This window comes from Thermomyces lanuginosus (genome assembly GCF_041956635.1).
Source record: "Thermomyces lanuginosus strain ATCC 200065 unplaced genomic scaffold VTN49scaffold_32, whole genome shotgun sequence".
In the NCBI taxonomy this organism is placed as follows: Eukaryota; Fungi; Ascomycota; class Eurotiomycetes; order Eurotiales; family Trichocomaceae; genus Thermomyces; species Thermomyces lanuginosus.
The window spans coordinates 420,790-444,087 of NW_027192366.1; the positions used below are offsets into that span (position 1 = coordinate 420,790).

The window sequence follows — 23,298 nt, forward strand, 5'->3', positions numbered from 1 at the left end:
CGCGTGGTGAGTGAGGCGACAAGGACTGCGATGCGGAGTGCACGCTGCTTCGCGTCTAGCGAGACGCGCCTAATTGCTTGGACCCCGGGTACACTGGATCACGTGATAAATAAACAATGGAATTTGCTCATTGGTTAGTCACATAACCTAGACTAACCTAGTTAATTGAGTATACGAGTCCTCGTGGTTATTGGGGAGCATGGCTGCATGATTGAGTTGATTGTCAACTTCAAGTCTTTACAAGAGACTTTTATCAGTAACCAACGGGCGACCCTTCATGCGATTGTTGTGATTTTTCTCTGTAGTTTACAGTATGTACAGGTGCTGCGTCGAGTATTGCAGCTGGTTGGGCTCTTATCGATACTATAGCCTTCACCAAAGTCACAAAGTAAGCGATCATGCCCTCTTCCTTCGAACCAATTTGCTGTTCGGAAATGCCCTCTAAAGCAACGTGGGTTTGGAGGGAGGGATATCAGCCTGGAAATCGGTGTACTTATACAAGCTTCAAAGCGAGGGCTTCATGGTGACAGGATTGCCGATGAGGAGTAGATCATTCGCAACGTAGCCATTTGCGTCCATTCGAAATGCACCCCTTTGTCCCTGGATCTCCAGCAATATAAAGTCCTCTTGCGTGAAGACTTGTCGCACAGTGATAAACACGCGGAAGAAGGCGCGACTTAGCGCCTGGATGGGCGCTTTGTAGAACTTTGTCTGTTCTGTCGCCTGGTGCTTGAACCGTGGGTCATTGGCCAGCCGTTTCGGATCAACCACCAGCTGGCGCGAAAAGGCCACCTGACGCGGGTTGCATTCCACCTGCCACGGCTTGCGGAAAGGGATCATGCTGCGGACCCAGAAACGCAGTCGCAGGCCGCCATCGGTGTTGACAGCGGTGATCTTCCTGATAAGTCTTGTTGTTCGAGTAAAGAATATTGTGCCCATGATGCTCATGAGGATGCACACGCCGGAAAATAGGGATTTTTGCCACATAGGTAGCTGCGCGTTGGGATCCCCCAGAGTCATCTTTGAGTTGATGATGGCATAGGCAAAGGAGAAGGTTCCAATGGAGTAGGCAACTAGGATGTAGCCTCTATGAGACGGCGCCTCGAACAAGAGAACCTCTCCTGCCTTGCTGACGCGCAATTGGAGCCGTCCGAGTCCTGCGGGTCGTCGGCCGGCGAACTTCAATGTGTCTTCGAGGGGTTGTGACGACTGGGGTGGTCGCGATGGAGGAGCTGTAGGCTTTGCGGCTTGGAATAGACGGGAGGCGGAGCCGAATGGCCTGGTTGGCCGGGAAAGGTGAACTGATAATGAAGCTGTCGGACATCTTCGCGATGTCCGAAGAGCAAAAGATCGAAGGAACATTGCTGGCTGGCCAGTGGCAATCAGTATTCTGAGGCAAAAAAATTGTGACTGGCCATGAAACGCGCAATTGGACTTACAATTCTTTGTCCTTTACAATTGACCTTCTCTGCCGCAAACCTCAACCCTCATGAGTAGGGCTCTGGTGAAGAATCAACGGCTGGAAGATTTTCCGAGCCGGAGCTTTGATATCTTGTAACAATACCGTAATTGAACCTAAAATTACGGGCATCAACAAAAAGACCCTCGTAGCTCAACGACCTGTTTGTGCTCACCGGAGCGATACGGAGCACATGCCAGCCATCAATTGACCGCGCTGCCGTGCCCAGGAACCCTGCGAGGAATCTCCTTGAAGCGCGCGCGGCGGCAGTGGCTGTCTTGACGCCCGCTCGTCGATTGACGACGGCCTTCAACAGAGAAATTCAACAATCCGAAGTCATCTCACTCGCTCCCCAACAGGCACAATGGCATCGAATCTCCCATTGCGACGGGCCTCGTTGGGGCTCGGTCGCCTTCGGGTTCAAGTCCACGTCACGCAGCCCGCTAAACGTGAGCTCCTTCACACGGGGATCTTTTCGCAGAACTTGAGATGCTGACGGACTGCTCAAGGCTTCCAATCCACCGCATCGACAGCAACCCAGTCGTACCCGCTGTACCCATCCGTCGCGCAACTATTGCACGAGAAAGGAATTCCCGAGTCTGAAGTCTCTAAAATTCCCGCGACTGGTCCCAAGGGACGCCTGCTGAAAGGCGATGTGCTCGCATACCTTGGCGAGATCCCCGCGGACTACCCGGCGACGCTGTCCGCGCAGCTGGCAAAGAAGGCGCATCTCGATTTGAGCAACATCAAGCTGGCCACACCACCACCTCCACCCGAACCCGCTCCCGCCCCGGAATCGGCTCCCGCAACAGTCGAGGAGCCTGAGCCGGAAACATCCGTTGCAGTGGCTATCTCCCTCGACGCCGTGCTCGCTGTGCAGAAGCGTCTTAAGAAGTCTCTCGGCGTGACCGTGCCGCTGACAACATTCATCGAGCGCGCCACAGACGTCGCCAACGATGACCTGCCACGCTCGCCGCTGGACAAGCCCTCTGCAGACGAGCTCTTTGATGAGATCATCGGTGCGGGGTCTCCTGCGCGGACTTCGCGTGGATCATACATTCCGGAAATCAATACAGTCTCGCTTTCTGAGGCTGAGGCTCTGGAGTCCCAGTCGGAGCCCGAGCCAGCCGCGGACATCATCGACGTCCTTGCTGGTAACGTGCGCCCGTCGACGACAACGACACGCACTGTTTCCGTTGCCGCAGAGGAGGCCGAGGGGCCAGCTGATACCGCGCTGAACGTGTTCAGCCTGCGGGTCCCCGAGGCGGAGAAGCGGCGGGCAAGCATCTTCTTGGAGCGGCTTCGGACGCTGCTGACCGTTGAGCCTGGGCGGTTAGTGTTGTGAGTGAGCGAGGAGTGTTACTTCCAAAGTGTTTGGAATAGAGGTTCTGGTCTTGTCTTCTATTTTCCCCCTTGTATGTAGTATAGGCTCATGATGTTTCTCCGCATTACGTCCCGTCTCTATATAAAACAAATTTGCTGCGAAACTGCCTTGTTGTAGTTTTTCCAGAGATGATTTAGCACATCACGCAAAATATGACTTGAATATGATTTCTGCTCACGGATATAACAGTGACTAGATTGCTGCTAGCAAACAGGACTTCATTGCTCAGACAGATCCCCTGATTTGAACCCATTCCTCGCCATGCCCAGACGCTCTCAACACCGGTAATATCGCTCTCAGAAAAATGGAACGAAAAAAAAAAAAAAAAAAAAAAACCGAACAAGAAGAGAACAAAGGAAAGTATCGTCGTGACGTCGTGATAATAACATGTAGTAGAGTTTGACACCTCTTGCACCCGAACACCGAGCTTGTGTTTGACCGAAATGCTAGGACGGCAGTGAATCGCCTGAAAGAGAGTGAGGATAAAATGAAGGTACCAAAAAAAAATATGCACATGCGAAGGTAAGAATGGAAAGGAGTGAAGTCATGAAGTGGAAATCAGACAGATCGTGGTAGTAGAACAAAGATGGATTCCAGATTACACGCCGATGAATGCGTGCATTTGACCGATTCGAGGGGAAGACAGATGGTAATGCGTCGACTGTGTGTTATCGGATGGTTCCCCACTCGTTGAAGATGCCGACTTCTCGAGTCCCGTTGATCCGGCTACCGGATAGGGACTTCTTATTGTTGAAAATCTTCCAGAACCGGAGCGTCTCGTCGCCGGCCCCCGTGACGATCGTCTGCCCGTCGGGGCTAAGCGCAAGATAGAGAACTCGGAAGGTGTGCCCTGTCAATGACGCAATCTGCTCCATTTGCGGGTACTTCCAGATGACAATCTGATTGAGGCTGTACCCGTGCGTGCTGATGAGCTCGTCCGAGTTCTTAGACCAACTCAAGTTGCACACCTGGCTACCCGTGTCGACCTCCTTGATCTTCTCACCCGTGGCAGTGTTCCAGAACTTGATCGTGCGGTCAGCGGTACCACCGCCCGATGCGAGGAGACAGCGCTGGTGGGGCGACCAGGCAATGGCCTTGACGGCGGCCGTGTGCGAGGTGAAGCGGAATAGTGGTTGTTCATTTAGCTTCTCCCACACCATGAGTTTGTTGTCGTTGCCGCCGGACGCTAATTGCCCGTCTTCTGTGTTCCACTTGAGGCCGCAGACCTCTTGCTTGTGGCCCGTGAGTCGCCGGAGCCATTGGTCTGGGGATCTAACGTCACGGTGATATATTAGCCGGTCTCGCGACCCAGATGTAAGAATGTGATCGTTCCAGGCCAGTGCACCAACGCGTGCCGTATGGCCGATCATCGTCCGGAGACGCCGGCAATGCTCCGCGTCCCAGATCTGCACCAGGCCCTTTCCCGTGCCAATAGCAACGTGTGTCCCGCGTTGAATCCAGCTGACACTCGTGACGGTATCCTCTTTGAGCTCGCAGAGCTTTGTGACTCGGCTCGACTCCGAGTGCCACATGTAGACGGCGTTTCCCAGGCCTACACCGAGGACATTGCTGCTACCCCAGTCGACTAGGTTGAGATAAAAGTCGTCTTGTAGATCCGGTGCATCGAGCACCTTGTAGGGCACTTTGCTCACATAGCGCGGTTGCTTCCGTGGTGTTTCCAAGATTCGTTGGCTGTCGTAGCGAATGGGTGATAGACTGTAGAGTTCGGAACGGACGTTCAGGTTCGGTCCGTGCTGGCCACGGGGAGTTTTGGAAGGAGTGATGCTGCCCGAACCCGGGCGCGGTGAACGGTAGTTGAAGATGTTTTTGTGTGGGGTTGAAGGAGTGATGCTGGCGGGCGGCACTGCCGTTGCAACCGGCGGCGTGTGTGAGCGGGTGCGATCGTTAAAATTCAGTAAGGGATCGGGTTCAAGATCGGCCTGGGGTACAGTACTGCCGAACAGTTCGCTTCGAAGGACTCTTGAGTATGTCCGGTTTGCTTCTTCCGCTATAATAATCTTAGCATGGCTGTCGCTGTACGTTGGGAATGGATGCATACCTTTTTGAAAGTGCAGCTCGCCATGCGGAATTCGTCGCTTTGATCTCGAAGGCGTTGATGGGCAGCCATCCTCATGCAGCAAGCTGTAGGTGGCCTGGAGATCCTGCCCTTCTCGATTAGGAATGAATCTGGGATTGTTAGCAAAATTTTAACCAAAAGCCTCAGGCAGCACACTGACCTGTCGCCGTATACTTTTTCACTCGGATTTATTCGCTGTCGTTTTCGCTGGGGGCTTGCCCCAGGAGTGCGTTCCCGTCGACGGCCGGCCTCGTCATAATCTTTTAAGGCTCTGGCAAGAGCCTCAGCATCCACAGGCTCCGAGGCCGTTCGGGCTAATGAGTCGGGAAAGGTGAGGGTTTGTTTCTGCGGGCGGGAGGGAGGTGTTCTGACTCCGGACGGACTAGTTTCCCTGGCTCTCTGTGTCGCGCTGCGGTCCGTCTCCTTCTTTGGGACCTGCTTGGTCGCCGACGACTCGGCGGCCGCTTCCTGGTCGCCCATTGCGGTGCCAGGACGGGCACCAATTGTTTTGCTCGACTTCTCCAGTGAACTGCTTCAGAGTGTGGTTCGGCCGTCGCTCAATGTGTTCCGAGGACCCTCACAACCCGAATACAAACAGAATACTGCGAGTCGTAATCCGATCGAAACCAATTCCGTCCCAGGTCGCACCGGGCTTTCGTTGTCGGACAGCTCAACCGCACGGATGGCCGCTTTTTCACGAATATTCTCGATCAAAGTTTCTTTATTCGACGTATGAGAGCGATGTAGCGGTGAATTCAGCCTCCGCAAGAAATAGCCGACAGTCGGAAGCGGGAGGACCGGGCTGGGGCAGTAGATATGGCAGACCAGGATCGCGATGGTCGTTGCGCAGGGAGTCCGAGGCGATCCTCAGCGAGGCGGGCTTTCTTCATCCCATCCCAAGGACCAAATCCCAAATCCCGTCCGGGGCCCAGTCACGCGTCGGGAACGCTAAACCCAATCGGGAAACGCGTCAACGGTCAAAACAGACCTTTCTTCCCTCTTCACTGTCAAATTTCTCCCTTCATATCGCGGAAATCGCAGACAAATCGTCAAATGCTGTGTTGTCCTTCGCCTTCTCGCTTCCATGGTCCCATTTGATAAGACAAATGCACCCACTGTGGCCCGTCGAGGCCCGATTTAGATGACTCTGAGTTGTTTTGTTTTGATTCGCGTCGTCTCTTGGCAACGCGACGTAGCGGCGGGGGGATGCAAGGTCGCGTTTGGGCTGGCGGCTGGGCTGTTGGATCGCCTGCCAGCGCTGAATAAACACGAGTTAGAAGCCGGCATGAAGTTGTCGTGTTGTTTTGCGCTGCCAACTTGACGCGCTGCCCTCGCGCCAGTGGGTGTTCGGGCTCTTCCTTGCGGGTGGCCCTGCCCGACTCCTACCGGCGATTCAGCCCGACCGGCTACAAGTCACGGATTCGCTCTCATTCTGGATTTTGACATGTCAACTAAATTAGCGGGAAGAAACTTTGCAGCCAGTTTGTCCGTCCCTCTCCTGCAAGGCATCTTCTCTGCACTCAAAATCTGGAGAAGAGAACGAACCAATCAGAATGTGACTTCCGCTATTCATGTGATTGGTGTTCTTTATCAAAACGAGATAGCGCTAAACTAAATTAGGTATTTACGATTCTCGCAGTAGCCCGAATATGAACTAGTGCGCTGCCAAGGGATCGACGTCGCCTTGCTGACTAAGAACAGCCCTCAGCCAAAGCATCATCTGCCAGTGTTCCATATTGAGTCACATCCATGACACTTCTCGGCGCAGCCAGAGCATCCTTTCCTCGTCTCGCAGTGTCTCTGTCCCGGCTAGCGCCGCGCTCCAGATACGCGACCATGCACCCGACCATGCGAAAGCTGGATCGCCGCCAGGAGGCCCTGGACTTCGTGTCGTTTCTCGAGAAGTCGCCATCTCGTAGGTACCTGGATCATATGCGGGGAGGCATTGGCTAATGCGACGCAGCTTTCCATGCAGTGCAGTCTGCCAAGGAGCTGCTGACTGAGGCCGGCTTTGAAGAAATCAAAGTAGCGACCAATTCGTCTAATAAATAGTCGGATATTGACCGGGCAATAGGAACGGGACTCGTGGTCATCGGTCTGTAAGCCCGGCGGGAAGTATTATCTTACCCGCAATGGCTCGACTATTATTGCGTTTATTATTGGTGGAAAGTGGAAGGTATGCTTTCAACGATCAGACGGGGCGGAAGATGGTGAGATGGTTCGCTGATGGCAGGGAGCGGGTAGCCGGGCAACGCCATCGCCGCTGTCGTGGCGCACACCGACTCGCCGGTACTGCGGTTAAAGCCTGTCAGTAAGAAACAGGGCGAGGGCTTTATGCAAGTCGGCGTCGAGACGTATGGAGGAGGCATCTGGCACACCTGTAAGCCCATCCCCGGTTGAATAGGAGCGGCCGTCTGATTTAGTCGCTATGAAGGGTTTGACCGGGACCTGGGAGTTGCCGGCCGGGTCATTGTGCGGGACGGGCATGATTTCCGTCCAAAAGCGAAGCTTGTCAAGCTTGACCGGCCGAGTATGGGAATCCTCAACCCAGGGTCTGCCAGGATTGACTGACTGTGGTAGTTCTCCGGATTCCGACACTTGCTATCCATCTGGACCGAAGCGAGACGTTCCAATTTAACAAGGAAACGCAGCTTTTTCCGATCGCCGGACTGGTCGAGGCGGAATTGAACCGGACCGGGGGTGGTTCGAAAGAGGAAGAGGAGGAGAAGAAGTCCGAAACGCGGCCGCTCAAAACTCCAAGCGAGCGGCACCACCCGTATCTGGTCGAACTGATTGCAGCGGAAGCGGGGGTGTCGCCGAATGACGTCCTGGACTTTGAGCTTGTTCTCTTCGACACGCAAAAGCCGTGTCTGGGCGGTCTACACGAGGAGTTTGTCTTCTCCGCGCGGCTGGACAACCTCGGCATGAGCTACTGCGCGGTGCGCGGCCTGGTCGATTCGCTGCAGGATACGGACGTGTATGAAAGCGAGTCTGGGATCCGGCTGATTGCGCTGTTCGACAATGAGGAAGTCGGCAGTACCAGCGCGCAGGGGGCGAACTCGGACGTACTGCCGGCAGTGCTGCGGCGGTTGTCAGTGCTTCCTGGTGCGGAAACTGCCTCCATGGACTCAACGTCAGATGAAGGATCGGACCCTGCGACGGCGTTCGAGCGGAGCATGGCGGCGTCGTTCATTATCTCGGCGGACATGACGCATGCGGTGAATCCCAACTATGCGTACAAATACGAAGCGGACCACAAGCCGCAGATCAACAAAGGTCCCGCAATCAAGATCAACGCCAACCAGCGGTACGCGACCAACAGCCCTGGCATCGTGCTGATGGAGGACATGGCGAACCGGGCGAAGGAACTCGACGGTGACGATAATGTCCCCCTGCAGCTGTTTGTCGTGCGCAACGACTCGAGCTGCGGCAGCACCATTGGACCGATGCTCTCGGCGCGCCTCGGCGTGCGCACCGTTGATCTGGGCAATCCGCAGCTGAGCATGCACAGCATCCGCGAGACGGGTGGCTCGCAGGACGTGTCGCATGCGGTCCGACTGTTCCGCACGTTCTTCGTCGAGTACACCGGCATTGAGCATTTGTATGAGTTTCATTAGACATGAACATGTTATGATTCGACCTAGCATGGATTTCCATGACTTTTGACTAGAGCACACGCGACATTCTTATTCCTCGCTTTTGATCTGATTAAAGTCGATAGGTAGAGCATTCGCTAGAACATACTACTACCTAGTAGAATCAATCCTGGCATTGAGCCTCCGGTACATAACCATAGTACAATACATTTCTATGATACACTCAAGAATAAAACGCCCGGATCAGGAACACCAAAAAACCCTACTTTCTCTCCACAACCGCCTCTCTCTCCAGCTCCCCATCCTCAACAATCTGCGCCCCTTCCCTCAACAATTCATCCACAGTCTTGACCCGTACGGTCATCACCCGCAGCAGCGTATACTTGTGCTTGCTCTTCACTCTCCGCACATGACGCTGCCGGCGCTTCGTCTTTTCCTTGACGCGTAGCGGTTCGGCATCAACCCCAAGAACCCTTACTCGGCATTCATACAAACGCTCATCGAGATACCCCGTTTCCCCTTTTTCATTCCTTCCTCCCTTGAGCGTGAAATCTCGAGAACCCAACACGGAGGCACGGTTAAAGCGGAGGATGTCTCCGGATTTCACACCAGGCATCCGGAACGGCAGACGGACATGATCCCCCTCCGTCAACAGGTACGGCCGCGCGTGAAGGTGAGCAGTGATGTAATATGGCGGCGGCTGCGCCGTGAGATACGGTAGCTGCGCGGCGAGGGATTTGCTGATGCGGAGGGGAGAGGAAAAGACGGGTGGGAGGGGGAGCTTTTCCCGCGGAGGTTGGAATTGCTCCGAATTCGATGATTGGGTTTGATTGGTCGTTGTCGTTGATGTAGAAGGAGAGGCTGAACTTGGAGGAATCTCATTCAATCGATTGCTCGTGCTTGTGCTTGTGCTTGCAGTACTTGTCGTGGTCGACGTCGAGAGAAACACTCGTGGACCGAGCGCCAATGCAAGCGGACTTTGACTTGGAAGCGCGGTGCGCTCGGCGCGGAACAGCGCCCGGAGGGCTGTTCGGGAGAACATGTCGTTGGGAGTCTTCAATTGCTCTTGCTCTTGACGTCGAAAAGAAGACCATATGGTTAGAGCTTGCAAGTTGAGCAAATCTTAGTCGTCACGTGATCCGCGCTAATCTATGACTGCCCATGAAATTTCGGTTTCTCCAAACTTTTGAAAGAGTATCAACATTTGAGTCGCAGCAGCCACCATGGTAAGTATCTATTGAATTAATAAGGATTGATCAAGCTAACAGCTTTACAGCCGCAGAACGAGTTCGTATCTCGGGAGACGTGAGGAGGAAGCAGCTAACAAGAGCAGGTATATCGAGAGGTGGCAGAAGCAGCACGGCAAGCGGTACGTCCGCCTTATCCCTTTAAGAAAGGATTGAATTCTGATAGGAAGTATAGGCTCGATCATGATGAACGAGTCCGCAAGCGCACGGCGCGCGAAGCGCACCGGCAGGCCGAGCAGGCCCAGAAACTGCGCGGCCTGAGGGCGAAATTGTATCATCAGAAGCGTCGCGCGGAGAAGATCCAGATGAAGAAGCGCATCCGCGCGCAAGAGGAGAAGAACCTGCACTCCAAGACCGACCCTGCGGCCAACTCCAAGAACCCCGTTCCGAGCTACTTGCTCGACCGTACGCAGGAAAAGCAAGCGAAAGCGTTATCCAGTGCTATCAAGGAGAAACGTGCGGAAAAGGCCGCGAAATTCTCCGTCCCCTTGCCCAAAGTCCGTGGTATTAGCGAGGAGGAGATGTTCAAGGTCGTTCATACGGGCAAGCGGAAAAGAGGAGCCTGGAAGAGAATGGTTACCAAGCCGACCTTTGTCGGGCCGGACTTTACCCGGAGGCCCGTCAAGTATGAGCGCTTTATTCGGCCAATGGGTCTGCGGTATAAGAAGGCGAACGTTACGCATCCCGAGCTGGGTGTTACGGTTCAATTGCCGATTCTCTCGGTGAAGAAGAATCCGCAGTCCCCAATGTATACACAGCTCGGCGTGTTGACAAAGGGGACGATTATCGAGGTCAATGTTTCGGAACTGGGAATGGTGACAACCAGTGGCAAGGTGGTTTGGGGTAAATGGGCGCAGATTACGAATAATCCGGAGAATGATGGGTGTGTGAATGCGTAAGTTTTCCCCTCTTTGACGTTATCGTAGCTCAGGCTGATTACTTGGCAGTGTTCTTCTGGTTTAATTTGGTTTTTGCATAAAAATGGTTGGTTCATGGCGTTTACGGCTGGTTTTGATATCCATATATAGGTAGATGAAATGTCATGTCATACATAACAACCACGGTCTAGAGGTAATTACACGTAAAAAACTCCGAATGGAACAAAAACAAAACATTAAGCATATTCATCCTCACTCATATCCGACGCCGACGTCACCGGCGACGCCAGCCCGGAAACCGACACTACCGTCCCAGATCCCGCCGTCGCTGTTGCCGTCCCGCCCCCCGTCCCTGTCGTGCCCTCCAAGTCCACCGCCGGGCCTGGGCCCGATCCCGGCGGTCCCCGCGAGCCACCACGACAGCTCGCGTCCTTGGATGCCATCAATTCCTCTATCCCGGGCTTCTCGGGAACATTCCGAGCGAGTCCCATCGCGATATCCAGAGACTCGATGGCAGATCGCAGGAACCGCGCATTCTTGACGCTGACGCTGAGCGTCCACCGGTATTCGCTGAGCCGGAGCCGGTAGAACTCGGCTTCCTCGCGCGTCGGCGCTGTGGCCAACAGGAGCGCGCCGAAGGAGCCAATTAGCGCAAAGTTGGTTCGTGAAGCGGCCGGCCAGAACGCCTGCAGGTGCGCTGGTCGCAGCCGGTTGACAAAGTCCATGGCAGAGATGAGCCGGGTTTTTGCCGCAGAGCGGCAGATATGTGACAGGTAATTGTCCGCCGTCTCCGGACTGAGTGAGCGGATGATACATCGGTGGAGAGTGATCTCGGTGGCAAAGTAGGCGATGTGCAACGCGCCGTTGCTGGCTGTCTCTTCCGACAGCTCGTCCCCGTAGGAGGATGTCGACGGCCAATCCATCTTCATCTCCGGCGGCAGGTTCGTGAACCAGTCACGCAGCCGGATCTGGATGGGCTTCGCCCGTTCTAGGATGTACCGAGTGCGGTTGTGGCCGGCGGCTTCGAACTGCTCCATCGCCCGTAGTGTATAGAACGTGTCGAGAATGTCGGCGAGGATGGCCGTCAGGGCAATGTGCTGACAGAACAGGAGCGTGCCGTGCCCGATCGTTGAGTCAACGCCACGCCAGCGACTGCTCGCCAGTGCCCCTGTGAAATCCTCCTCCACCAGATCCCGCACGGTCCAGTTGTTGGTCGGCATCTGGGACGGCCGCCCATGCACCAGCGCCGACCACTTGTCCTGCATGTACAGCGCCCAGGCCAGCCGGCGCCGCAACCCTTTCTCCTCCACGCTCAGGTCCCACCCGGCGCAGTCCTGGTGCAGGCCCAGCTCAAACGCCGCCGTCACCAGTTGCCCGTTCAGCGCCGACGAGGCCAGTGACGACCGTTGCATGATCAAGAGGCCCGCCTGGATCGTCACGAGATCCGGCCGCAGCAGCGACTCGGACAGCAGCTTCATCGCCGTGCTCTCCAGCCGCTGCACGTCCGGCTTTCGTGCCGTTCGCGACCGCGGGTCAAAGTCAAGGTACTTAGAGGCCAGCACATACACGGCCGCCAGCAGCAGTGGAGACAGGCCCGTGCGCGTTCGGTAGGCGTGCCGGAAGGGCTCCTCCATCAACACGGGAAAGACCGGGTGAATCTTTTCAAAGAATTTATCGACCAGCATCGACCCATACGGCGCCACCAGTGTCTCGACGGCATCCAGCGACATGGACAGTGCTTCCGCATGCGAATGGTCGACGATACGCATGAAGGTGCCGTCACGGCCCATCTTGCGCACGCGCTGGGTCGGCGATAGCATGCCCTCATTGTGTTCGTCCAAGGGCAGATACTCCATCAGCAATGGCTCCAGCTCCGTCGTCATGCCAATGTGCCGGGCGGGCTGCCCGGACAACAACGGCGACGGCGCCGTGCTGGTTGTGTGTGGCATTTCTCTCGCCGTCTCGGGTGTCCGTTTGGACGATTCCGTCGATATACTTTTTTTTTTTAACCTGTCAGACGACAATTCCAGTGGTTGTGAAGCACACATACCTCTGACTCGTGTCATCCAGAAGCTCCTCCAGCTTCCTCTTTCTCGGAAGCGGAGAGCTTCGTGAGACGCCGGCACTGTTCGCCAGGGTAAAGGTACAGTCTTGGCGATGGAACTCGCACGAGTAGCACTTGTTCACACGCTCGTTCATAGCACAGCGGCTCTTGCGGAAGACGCAGGCGTCGCAGCTCACGCCGTCACGACCAGGTAGGCGCACTGCTGATGTGGCAGCAGGGTCGCCGGCAGAGCTTGACACCGCAGGCGTGGAGGAGGAAGGGGAAGAGGAGGAAGATGTGGAGGAAGGCATCCGGGGCTGCGGGAAATCCGAACGAGGCGGACCGGAGGAGGCATGGATCGTGACGGCGGTGGCCATTGGGACGGCGGGTAGGGAGGAGGACGAATTGGGGCCGTTGATTGCCAGATTGAAATGACAGAAGAGAGAGATAAGATTGCGATTGAATTCTTGTTTGTTCTCGTTTTTCTTTTTGATATGTAATAAGATTAGGAGCTTGCTCGCGGGATTTTTTCGTCCTGCAGTTGCAACACTTGATGCTGCGGCCGCACTCTGACTACGCCCGTCGTGCGAGCATCCAATGTGCGTCCAGGAATTCCAGACTTTTTCGTGCCTATCTGGGGGGCGCCAGGCCTGGGCAGCGGTTTCTAGGGCTGACCAAGACGGGATGGCGTCGAGACCGCGATATGGGGGATAATGGCGCAGATCGGGCCGGGGGGTTTTGCTTTGACAGATAACGAGTCCCCAGACGGAGCGATAAGAACAGGGACTTTTTTTATTGCCTCAACAGATCGGATCGTCAGGAATCAACCAGGCCATCTGGGAGAGACTGCCGCAGAAGCAGATGGCGGATGGCCCGTTCCGTCATGCCGGGTGATTCGTGAACAAGCCGGCGAGATGGCGGACGAATTCCGCTCAGTTTTCCTCTCTCGTCTTCTCCCGTTGCCTCCCTCTCTCCCGTTTCTCTCTAATCTAGAGAATGAATCGATCGTTGCAGAGTGAAATTCCATTTCCGGGGCCTCTCTCCATCAGCTGCGTTTCTGATTCCGGATTTCTCCCGTTTCCCATACGTAACAGATACGGTCTGATCCGGATCGGCACCCAATCACCATCGTCGCCGATAAGGATCTTTTTGTGGATTGGTGGCCGCGTCCCACTCCCAACTTTAATTTACGTACTGAGAATTCCATCCATGGAACTCACATGCTCAGATACCAATCACGGCGGCGCAATAACGTGGCGGCGGAGCCAATCAGAATCCACGCCTTTTGCCGCGTTCCTGCATTGGCGGTGTGGCTTAGATGTCAGGATTCTCGGAGATTCCGAGATATCCTAATCCAACGGCCTGTCAATCCTCTGGGACGAGATGGAGAAGGTGCCGAGGTTGTGGACTGATGGAGAACCAGTGGATGCATTACGGAGGTAATATGCCTCGCCATATTATTACATGCATCGATTAGGGAATGAGATACGGTCCGCAGGAGACCGATGGAACAACAGACAAATGGAGAGATTCATTGTACCTACAACCACATCAATATTGGCAACGAATGGATATCCAATGCACAATACAGAAAAATGAAAGAGATCACAATGCAACCATGTCCAAACTCCAGCCACAGAACTCCAAACCTGATGTCCAACACGAAAAAAGCAGAACGTAACTCATGTCTTCACCTTTTTAGCTAACGACTCCCCTCCCCAGTCGGGACTCTTCCGCTTCTTGTCGGACTCCTCCTCTTTCGAGGTAGGAGGGAACCCTGGCGCCGTCTGGCCTGACGGCGTCGGGAACGTCAGCGGGCTGGGGAGGACATTGCTGTCCGGACCCGTACGCCCAAAGCCCCATTCTGGGAAGAAGCTCGACGGCGACGGCAACAGGGCATCAGACACAAACCGGCTCGGGAGCGCCGAAATGGGCGTATCCATGTTGTTCCCGGAAGAACTATTGCTGTTGTGCTGACCGTTCCCGTTGGGGAACGCGCCGGTCGTCGAGCTCTGAGACGGCGGCGGCGGTCGGGCAAACGGATTCGGAGGGCCTTGAGCTCCGGCGCTGGTGATCGCCCCAGCCGAGGGCGACGGCGGCGGAAGCACAACGCTCGGATTGCCGTCGCCCACAGGCCGCGTCGCCGGAGTGCTGCTGGTCTTCTGATCCCCGTCCCGAGGAGACGAATCGGCAGTCGCGCTGCCACCGTCCGACTGCTCCCCAGGAATTTGCACCTTCAAGCGTGGCCGTTTGACGTTCACGGGGGCACTGTTCGTGCGCGAAATGACGGGCTTCAATGGTGGTGGCGGTTCAGGAACAGAGGACGAGATAGGCTGTGAACGCTCGGCAGACGTTGGCTGTGTCGACGGAGCAGGGGCAGGAGCAGGAGCGGAAGCAAGAGTAGCAGAAGTCGTAGCATTGTGGCTGGCAGCAGCCTTGTTGTCTTGAGATTCCTGTTGCGAGGAGTCACGTTGTGGGCCGCCCACAACCATCAAATGGCGAGAGAACACCGACGTCTGATCGTCAATTGGCGTAAAGATGCTGCGCGACTTGACCGGCGCGGGCTTGGGAGATTGGCTACCCTCCACTTTGATGTCCGAAGGCTGCTGTGTCGTTGGCGGAGCGGGGTGGGACATGGTGCGTTGGTGAGTCGGGTGAGGCTCAGGCGGTACCATGGGCGGCATGGAATGCCGGCCCTGATCCGGTGGCAGATATGGCTGGGACATCTGCGGCTGCATCTGATGGAATCCATGTTGCTGCGGGATCCGATGAGGTTGTGGTCCCTGCGGCGGTTGGGCCATCTGTTGCGGGGGAGGATGAGGAGGAGCTTGCATAGCGGGGTGAGGAAAAGTTGGATACTGGCCGGGCCGCTGGGGATGGTGCATCTGGGCGTTTGGGTTATACATGGAAGGGTTATTCATGTAGGCGTATCCATTCGGAGCTTGAGAAGCAGCTGGTACGTGGCTCTGGGGCATGCCATGCTGTCCATACTGGGAACTGATCCGACGTACGTGATTCCGAGACGACGGCCGCGACACACCCTGTGGTTGAGGGGTACCATGCCGGCTATCGAACGGGACACCATTAGGCATTGGCGGCGATGCGGAGGGGGCATGGTTCATATGTTGATACCCGGGTTGCTGTTGCAGGTGCGGCGGCACGAAATTCTGGGCATGTGCCGGAGGTTGAACTTGCGGTTGAGACTGAGGTGGGGGTTGAGGTTGCGATTGCGGTTGTGGTGGTGACTGCTGCTGTGTTCGAGGCTGCGACTGGACCTGAGGTTGGCTTTGGGGTTGCTTCCGGTTCTGACCTTGTGTCTGCTGCTTTTCCTGTGTTTTCGATGACGTTGTCTCTTCCCCTCCGACCTCATCATCATCGTCGTCGTCGTCATCGTCGCCGCTGGTTTTGGTCATAAAATCACTCGGCCCTTTATTTTCATGAGGAGGGCCCCACTGCACAACGGCGTTAGCACCACCTTGTAACTACATCAACGAACAATCAGACGTACGTATTGATATTTGCCCAGAACCTCGCGAATATCCGACGAAGAAAATTGATACAGCTTCTTATTATGACCGAGAATAATCACGGTTACGTCGACGGAGCACAACACGGCCAGTTCATGAGCCTTCTTGAAAAGGCCCCCCTTTCGTTTCAAAAATGTCCTGGACGAAATTAGCGGACGGAAAACGTTTCGTAGCCCGAACGGAGCTTACACAGAACGGTTTCGGTCATCTTTGATGGCCTTGATCTCGATTTTGCGCCGACCCATTGTGAGGGTGTGCAGGCGGCAAGCCGATCGGATCCCCGCGACAAAAAAATCACTTCAACGCGACAACCGATCTGGAACGTGGAATCTTTTTATAGACTCAATCTCCAGATCGTAAACACGTGCGACGTTGTTGCTGAGACGAAAATATCGACGACAAAGAAAATCTGGACCCGGAATCACGCGGCACACAAAGCAGAATTCGGACGACCGATGAAGAAATGAAAATCGGGTGTGTTTCAATGGGTCGAAGAGCCCTGCCAGAGCTATGCCATGTGCCAGGCCGGCATCGACGGCCGCGTCGGATGGCCCGCGTTGGGAGACAACGGTCGGTGCCGTTCGACCAGAGCAGCACTCCGCGATGCTGCGCTGACCCTGCGACGGGACCTGCGCGGTTTTTCAGACAAAGAATAGTCCAGGCGGCAGGCGGGAGAATCTGGGGCGATGTAAGCTCGACGGAACCAGCAACGGGAGCCGTGGATGATGGATGCACAGCGGATCAAAGAAGATTCTAAAGATAGAAAAAGGGAGAAAAAAAGTGGGTGGAGGTCTCTTTAAGCTAAAGCAAAAGGGGTGAAGTGGATTACATAATCACCGATTGTGCCATCGTCCTCTCCGCCAATCGTGCGGGATGATTTCCACGATCCCTGGCCATGCGTTGTCCGTTGGCAGCAGGACGGGGGAGCAGAGGCTGGGTTGTTCGGTGCGAGGGCTTCTGATTGGCGAAACGCACCATATTTTTGCAGCCTTCTCTCGAGCCTACTGGAGGGAGCATCCATGGGTGATCGATTTCCTGGGCTCCCGTAGGGTGTATGCCCAGAAACCAGACTGGGCTGGTTTGATCAACGCTATCTCCGCTATTTTTATCGTGCAGCACTAGCTTTACTAAACGTCGATCTCCATCAATCCGTTCGAGACTCGGGCAGTCCGTCTTCATGAACAGGAGTTTGGCGTCTGCATGCATCGGCTGTCTCCGGCGGCTCTGGCAGTCGCCAACGGCATGGGTGTTTAATTTGCTGGGCGCTTGCAATGGAATCCAAGCGGCTGGTTAGCCGAATGCCACCCCCTTCCTATTCAGCTTCCTTCTGTTCCCATAGCCCATACACCATGGCTAGACCATCAAGGCTGTAGTATCATTTGTCTGGAGGCCTAATTAGTGGTGAAGAACAAGGAGAGAATGTCGGGAGCCAGTCCGAAGGCGGTCCTGCACTCGTCGGCTAACCTGACCAGGAGCACGGGGTTCAGGGAGTTAAAAGGCCCGTGTACTCCGTATGGAGCATATCTGATCTGAGACTTGCTCAACCTTCTCTCGCATTGAGCTCTTGGCCGCAAGCAATTAGGTTGACGAGAATCAAGAATCACTCCACAGCGGAATTCTCATCTCACTGTCAATATCTCAGCATCGTGCTGCTTCTTCCCTTCTCACCAGAAGATGTGACTCGACGTACTTTCACTCTCAACTCCCCCCCGTCCTGGCGTCCACCGCCAAGCCTGTCGCTCGCGCTAGTGCCGGTGCTGGGCCAGCCGGGATCCGATTGGCCAGTCACGTGAGCAATAGCTTGGTGGTCTGTCCACCAATGACGGCGCCGATCGAGGCGAGACTCCGGTAGGATGCGACGACCTCGAGGAAGGGAGGTTAGGAGGCAGTGCACAGCCGACAGGAGTTGTAATCAGAGAATGGATTTGATCGGCAGATCTGATTGCAATTACATATCGGCTACTGCATAAACGGTCGTGCAGCACAGCGAACTTTCTCGCCGCAGTGCGAGGGAGCAGCTGTCTAGAGGGCAAGAACGCACCGCCAGATCGACCTGTGGCTCAAGGTGTGGCTAGAACCAGCTGTGGCGCATGGCTATTCCTCATTGGCCCGATCTAATCATCTAACTGGATGTAGTTAAGTGGCCTAAAGTTAATTCCTGGACCCAGATTCGCCAGTGCGGGCTGCGGAGTCACTCCAACCAGAGAGGTCTTCTTAACCCCTGAAAAACAAGAGGGAAAGAAAAAAACAAAAAAAATCCTATTGTCCTTTTAGAGCCATTGACGCTCCATTTCTCTTCGATTCTGAATCTCCAGGTCGTCCGCCCTGGCAGATTGTTTTTGCCCTGTTCCTTTCTGATTCTTCCAGTTGATCTGTTTTATCAGATTTCTCCCTCCGTTCCTTTTGTGCTTTCTGAAACACCGATCTTCATTGGCCTTGATGCCCATCCAGCACCGAGCCCGATGAACCCGACGCTCCTTTGCTAACGGCCTGCATTATTTTTTTTTCACATTTCGATTCCGTTCATTCCCTTGCATTATTCTTCCTGCTTCCTCGTGCCAAATCCACGTTATCGCGGACCCGCTTCCATCGGTCCCCGCGTCCACCCCCTGATCCCCCCCGTTAGTCTCGTATCATCCAATGCGCCGCCCTCGATCGCTGGCCTAGACGCTCGTTCTCATCTGCATCCTCCCGCGCGATCTGTAGCCCGCCGCAGGCAACAATGCCCTTCTTCTCGCGCGTCTTCCGGAGTAGAGACTCCAACGGGGTCCGCAAAAATGCGAAGCAAGCCGCCCCCGAAGACACCGCTCCCCCCAAGCCGGAGTGGACCGATGCCTACCAGCGGACCGAGGTGGCCCCGGAGGAGGTGCAGGAGTTGTTGAAGGGATGCACGCAGGAGCTCAAGTCCCGGGGTATGCCTGGACCGATGGTCCCATTGTTTCTGTCTGGTCCAGAGAGCAGGCTGCTGACGATGCGCCGTGATCGATAGGGCTTGACATTCCATTCCTTCTCTTGCCTTTCCGACCGAGTTCAGATCCCAGTGCCGCCCGCTCCTTTATTCGCAACTTTTTCAACGCGGAGAAAAATGGGACGCCGCTGCGTGGAGATGCTTTGATGAAGGAGCTGCGGCTAATTGAGCCGATGGTACGGAAATTGGCTGGGAACCCCTGGTTATTGGTGTGCCTTGTGACGGGTGGCTGATATGTGACGTGTCTGGCTGTAGGTCCTATGTAGCATTATGAAATGGTGCTGGAGCAGACTGCCCGGCGGAATTGTCACCTGGGAAGCTTACGAACTGTTTAAGATTGGCGAACAAGGTATGTCCTTTCCTTCTGACAAGCGTTGGACACAAAGGTTCTGATCGACGATGGCTAGACTCAAACTTCGCCCGCGATGCGTTCTCGACATTTATTCCCATCAGCGTGGAATCCGATGCCCGCACCAAGATCATTTTCGACTTTTTCGATCTGCTGGCAGCGATCGCCGCCCATGCAAAGTCCAATGGTCTGGGCGGCCGGAAACTCTCGCGCTATGCCGGCTGGTGGGCCTTTGAGCACACCGACACAGGGAACGGGTTCGAGGCGTCTTACAAGAACTGGGCGACGTGGGTAGCCATCTTTCTCGCATCAATGATCTTTGCTAACGCCAAAGGGAACAGGGCCGCCGATGCGACGAGCCATCTCTTCTTTGCGTATCTGCGCTCGATATCCCCCGATTCCGTCCGCGGTGTGAATGGTATTTCGTCGTTGCCAATCGCGTTGCAGTCCCTGGTTCAGGCTACGGAGTATCCTCCAGAAACCCCAACCCTACTGCAGGTGTCGACGACAAAGGTAGTGATGATTGTAGAGAACGTCTCGCCGACCCCCTTTGCACTACTGCGCCGGGCGAAGAACTTTGAGTACCGTGATAGCGACCGCCACCTGCAGGAGTTCGCGGCGCTTGACGACCCCGTCTGCGCGCTGACGGATGAATGCCAACGAGTCCTGCTGGCCATCTCCAACGTCAACCAGTCGTCGCCATTGACGTCCAAGGCAACCGCTGGTCGCGAGATCTCATGGTCCCGGTTCGAGGATCTGGGTTTCGGCGCCGAGCTTGACTTGGATTACGACCAGGACCTGACCCTTCCCAAGACCACCCCGCTGCAGGAGCTGCGATCCGCACCGGAGACCCGCTCCAATGATTGGGAGCGCCCGACCACTCCATCGTGGGCCGACTTCTTGTCGTCAGGGTTCCCTGATGAGAGCGGTCCCAGGGGCCCGCCTTCGCTCTTGCTTCCCCCGGATAAAGTTCTGCCCCCCGTTGTCGCCGTCCGTGGTAAGAGCTCGCAATCGCACAAGCGGAACCTCGAGACGGAATCCACGCTCGAGCCGGGCGAGCTGGCGAGCATCACAACGATGGATCTCGACGACTCGTTCTGGTGGGTGTGGATCAGCAGCCTGGCAGGCGAGGAAACCGCGGCACGAAAAGCCGTCTTTGGTCGCTGCGCGCTGGTCGAGACGATCATTGCTGGCGCCAAATGGCTGATCCTGGAGGAGCAGGTCAAGGGCGCCGCCCCTGAGCCGGAGCCCGGGGCGTACATTGCGGAGAAGAAGCGATTCTTTGGCTTTGGCTCCCGCCGGAAGCTCAGCCGCCGGAAATCATCGTCGAAGAAGAGCCAAACGGAGGAGGTTTACAAGAGCAAGAGCGCGACCACTCCGTCAAGCCGTACAAGCATTGGCCCTGACCAACATGCGCGAATCCAAGCAGCGGCGGCGGCGCTGCAGAAGAAGCAGCGCGAGCAGGAGGAAGAGCAGCGGAAGGATGCGAACAGTGAGCGGCGGGGTCGGAGCGAGGAGGAGCAGGCGAAGACGAACTCGGTCATGACGATGCAGACGTCCATTCTGACGGAAGCGACGCAAGCAATGAAGTGGGCACGCGACTACGACAAGGATGCTGTGCGGGCCGCCTATTTGAGTGACAGCCGCGCGGGCACGGGTGCGCCGGCGGAGACCCTGAACATCCCCGGCGTGCGACCGAGCGCGACGGAGGCGCAGGAGACATCCGCTGAGGAGAAGTCGAGTGCGCCCGCTGCTCCGGCGAACGACGCCCCTGCCGCGAAGACGGAGAGCACCCCGGTAACTGAAAAGGAGACCGCGAGCACGGTCGCTCCGTCAAGTGAGCCGGAGGGCAAGAAGTCCTTCGAGTCGAGTGAAGATCCAAAGAAGATCAAGAAGAAGCCCGGGGCCAACACAACGTTCAAGAGCATCTTCAACAGCACGAAGAAGCGAGACAACCCCCCGTCATCGAAAGTCAACATTGATCCGTCTGCCGTCGCTGCAGCGCGCGCGGCACTGGAGAACAAGGTCAAGGCGCAGGATGCGCCCAAGACTCCTCCGTCGAGCCACCGCAAGACGACGCTGAAGAAGAAGGGCCCTGGCGAGTCCCCCGCGCAGGAGAAGACGACCGCCTCCGCGGCGCAGGAAGTGCAGCAGCAGCCGACACCGGAGCCGGAGGAGGCTCGCACGCCGACGGCCGCAGAGCCGGTCGCTACGTCTCCTGTGTACAACGGGCCTCCGCGGACCAGCCGTGATGCCGACTTTGATGCTCTGTCGCGGGTCGACACCCAGGAGCGGGCCATGGCGGACAAGGAGTTCTCCTCGTTCGATCAGGGTCAGTACACGGAGACGCCGGCCTATGTCCCGGCAGAGCCCGTCTCGCCGGTATCGTCCGTGTCGCCGGCTTCTGAGGCCGGGCGACCGACGTCGCAGACGGAGGAAGAGCGGCCGGCACTGTCGGCCTATGACCGCCTGGCGCAGCTCCGCAAGAACGCTGCTGAGCGGGCCGCCGCTGCTGAGGAGGTGCCCAGCCGGGCCAGCCAGGCTGACCGGACGGATGACGGTGACACGAGCGGTGAGGAGAGTGAGTACCCTAATGTCCATCCAGGCATTATCAATGCATGCTGACTATCGTTTCTAGCGATCGAGTCCCGCGTGGCCCGCATCAAGGCCCGCGTGGCCGAACTGACGGGGAACATGGAAGCGGCGCGGTGAAGACTTAGACCGACCTGAAGCTACGGAGACAACGTGATTTGATTTTCTCAGTTCATATTTTGGTTTCGGATATCTTCTTTGTTCTTTTTTGTCCAGCAAAATATCCCTTCCACCTCGACTTGGCTTTCTTTTCTCTCCATTCCTTTTTTGAATCTTGCCGGAATTCCCAATAAGTCTGATCTACTTCTTGTTTACGTCTGATTTTTCTATTTTCAAACATACCCTGTTTTTGCTATGGATTTATTTTATGTCTGGAGCTCGCTCGCTTTTTTCTTATTACTGGCAGAAGAAGTACCTAGTCTAGCTAAAGCAACTGTATGAGATTCTTCCTTGTTATCCCAATGTGTACTCCGTAGGACCTCTGCAAATGGAGTAAATGTCAGGTTGCAAGCATGTCTGTAATGGGGTCTGAGTATAGCCAATCAGCGCTGAAGATTCTCGTCACATGCATGTAACCTATTTGATTTTCAGGTTTGGACTCGGAAAGTTATCTTGTGGAAGTCGCGTCTCTTTGAAATCACCAACAACTATCCTCATCAACACCTCAAGGCCATCCATAAAGACAGAACCTATTACTAGAGAAGCGAAAAATGGAGCAGTCAGAGAAAAAGCAGCAAGAATCCTCTACAGACACATCCGATGTATCTCCCGCGGTGCCTACGTATGTCAAAAACATCCCTAGAGTCGTCGCAGTTGTTTTTATTGACGGGACTGGCCCAGCGAGGTTATCGCCAAACTGATCGCGTTCTCTATTGCAATGATCTGCGCGCCATTGGCAGTGTACTTCCTTGGCGTGAACACGCTTTTCCGGGGTAGGTTTTCCTTCTCCTTTGTTGTCTTTCTCGAGTCGGAGAACTAAGAAGAGGTTCCAAAGGGAACGCAACCCTGGCAGGAGCCGCGGCGGCCATAACGGCGAATGTGGTCCTGGTCGCGTACATCGTGGTCGCGTGGCGAGAGGATCGGGAAGATTTGGAGAAGCGGAGGAAGAAGAAGATTCAATGATGCGTTTTCCTTTTTTTTTTTTTTTTTTTTTTTTTTTTCTTTCTTTCTTCTTCTC

General features: G+C 55.5%; 11 protein-coding genes across 11 annotated transcripts; 5 read left to right on the top strand and 6 right to left on the bottom strand.

The window, feature by feature from the left end:
• Positions 1–504: 504 nt before the first annotated feature.
• On the bottom strand, positions 505–1,362 carry VTN49DRAFT_4916 (uncharacterized protein; the record flags this gene model as incomplete). The annotated part of the gene is made up of 1 exon (XM_069412915.1): positions 505–1,362. The coding sequence occupies one exon, from the start codon at positions 1,360–1,362 to the stop codon at positions 505–507; it is 858 nt and encodes a 285-aa protein (XP_069266835.1).
• Positions 1,363–1,823: 461 nt separating this feature from the next.
• On the top strand, positions 1,824–2,804 carry VTN49DRAFT_4917 (uncharacterized protein; the record flags this gene model as incomplete). Its single annotated transcript, XM_069412916.1, has 2 exons — positions 1,824–1,908; positions 1,969–2,804. 2 exons carry the CDS (start codon positions 1,824–1,826, stop codon positions 2,802–2,804), a joined length of 921 nt encoding a protein of 306 aa, XP_069266836.1.
• Positions 2,805–3,511: 707 nt separating this feature from the next.
• On the bottom strand, positions 3,512–5,400 carry VTN49DRAFT_4918 (uncharacterized protein; the record flags this gene model as incomplete). The annotated part of the gene is made up of 3 exons (XM_069412917.1): positions 3,512–4,851; positions 4,903–5,030; positions 5,081–5,400. 3 exons carry the CDS (start codon positions 5,398–5,400, stop codon positions 3,512–3,514), a joined length of 1,788 nt encoding a protein of 595 aa, XP_069266837.1.
• Positions 5,401–6,756: 1,356 nt separating this feature from the next.
• On the top strand, positions 6,757–8,537 carry VTN49DRAFT_4919 (uncharacterized protein; the record flags this gene model as incomplete). Its single annotated transcript, XM_069412918.1, has 6 exons — positions 6,757–6,835; positions 6,884–6,945; positions 6,995–7,096; positions 7,165–7,300; positions 7,355–7,450; positions 7,501–8,537. 6 exons carry the CDS (start codon positions 6,757–6,759, stop codon positions 8,535–8,537), a joined length of 1,512 nt encoding a protein of 503 aa, XP_069266838.1.
• A 241-nt stretch (positions 8,538–8,778) lies between these two features.
• On the bottom strand, positions 8,779–9,558 carry VTN49DRAFT_4920 (mitochondrial 54S ribosomal protein bL21m; the record flags this gene model as incomplete). The annotated part of the gene is made up of 1 exon (XM_069412920.1): positions 8,779–9,558. The coding sequence occupies one exon, from the start codon at positions 9,556–9,558 to the stop codon at positions 8,779–8,781; it is 780 nt and encodes a 259-aa protein (XP_069266839.1).
• A 181-nt stretch (positions 9,559–9,739) lies between these two features.
• VTN49DRAFT_4921 (uncharacterized protein) lies at positions 9,740–10,726 on the top strand (the record flags this gene model as incomplete). The annotated part of the gene is made up of 5 exons (XM_069412921.1): positions 9,740–9,742; positions 9,793–9,803; positions 9,850–9,885; positions 9,939–10,658; positions 10,711–10,726. The coding sequence occupies 5 exons, from the start codon at positions 9,740–9,742 to the stop codon at positions 10,724–10,726; spliced, it is 786 nt and encodes a 261-aa protein (XP_069266840.1).
• Positions 10,727–10,877: 151 nt separating this feature from the next.
• VTN49DRAFT_4922 (uncharacterized protein) lies at positions 10,878–13,062 on the bottom strand (the record flags this gene model as incomplete). The annotated part of the gene is made up of 2 exons (XM_069412922.1): positions 10,878–12,636; positions 12,692–13,062. 2 exons carry the CDS (start codon positions 13,060–13,062, stop codon positions 10,878–10,880), a joined length of 2,130 nt encoding a protein of 709 aa, XP_069266841.1.
• A 1,305-nt stretch (positions 13,063–14,367) lies between these two features.
• On the bottom strand, positions 14,368–16,457 carry VTN49DRAFT_4923 (uncharacterized protein; the record flags this gene model as incomplete). The annotated part of the gene is made up of 3 exons (XM_069412923.1): positions 14,368–16,137; positions 16,194–16,350; positions 16,402–16,457. The coding sequence occupies 3 exons, from the start codon at positions 16,455–16,457 to the stop codon at positions 14,368–14,370; spliced, it is 1,983 nt and encodes a 660-aa protein (XP_069266842.1).
• A 54-nt stretch (positions 16,458–16,511) lies between these two features.
• On the bottom strand, positions 16,512–17,233 carry VTN49DRAFT_4924 (uncharacterized protein; the record flags this gene model as incomplete). Its single annotated transcript, XM_069412924.1, has 2 exons — positions 16,512–16,841; positions 17,042–17,233. 2 exons carry the CDS (start codon positions 17,231–17,233, stop codon positions 16,512–16,514), a joined length of 522 nt encoding a protein of 173 aa, XP_069266843.1.
• Positions 17,234–18,934: 1,701 nt separating this feature from the next.
• On the top strand, positions 18,935–22,241 carry VTN49DRAFT_4925 (uncharacterized protein; the record flags this gene model as incomplete). Its single annotated transcript, XM_069412925.1, has 6 exons — positions 18,935–19,124; positions 19,202–19,356; positions 19,436–19,529; positions 19,588–19,816; positions 19,871–22,110; positions 22,168–22,241. 6 exons carry the CDS (start codon positions 18,935–18,937, stop codon positions 22,239–22,241), a joined length of 2,982 nt encoding a protein of 993 aa, XP_069266844.1.
• Positions 22,242–22,831: 590 nt separating this feature from the next.
• Positions 22,832–23,243, top strand: VTN49DRAFT_4926 (uncharacterized protein; the record flags this gene model as incomplete). The annotated part of the gene is made up of 3 exons (XM_069412926.1): positions 22,832–22,902; positions 22,962–23,053; positions 23,116–23,243. 3 exons carry the CDS (start codon positions 22,832–22,834, stop codon positions 23,241–23,243), a joined length of 291 nt encoding a protein of 96 aa, XP_069266845.1.
• Between the last annotated feature and the right edge of the window lie 55 nt (positions 23,244–23,298).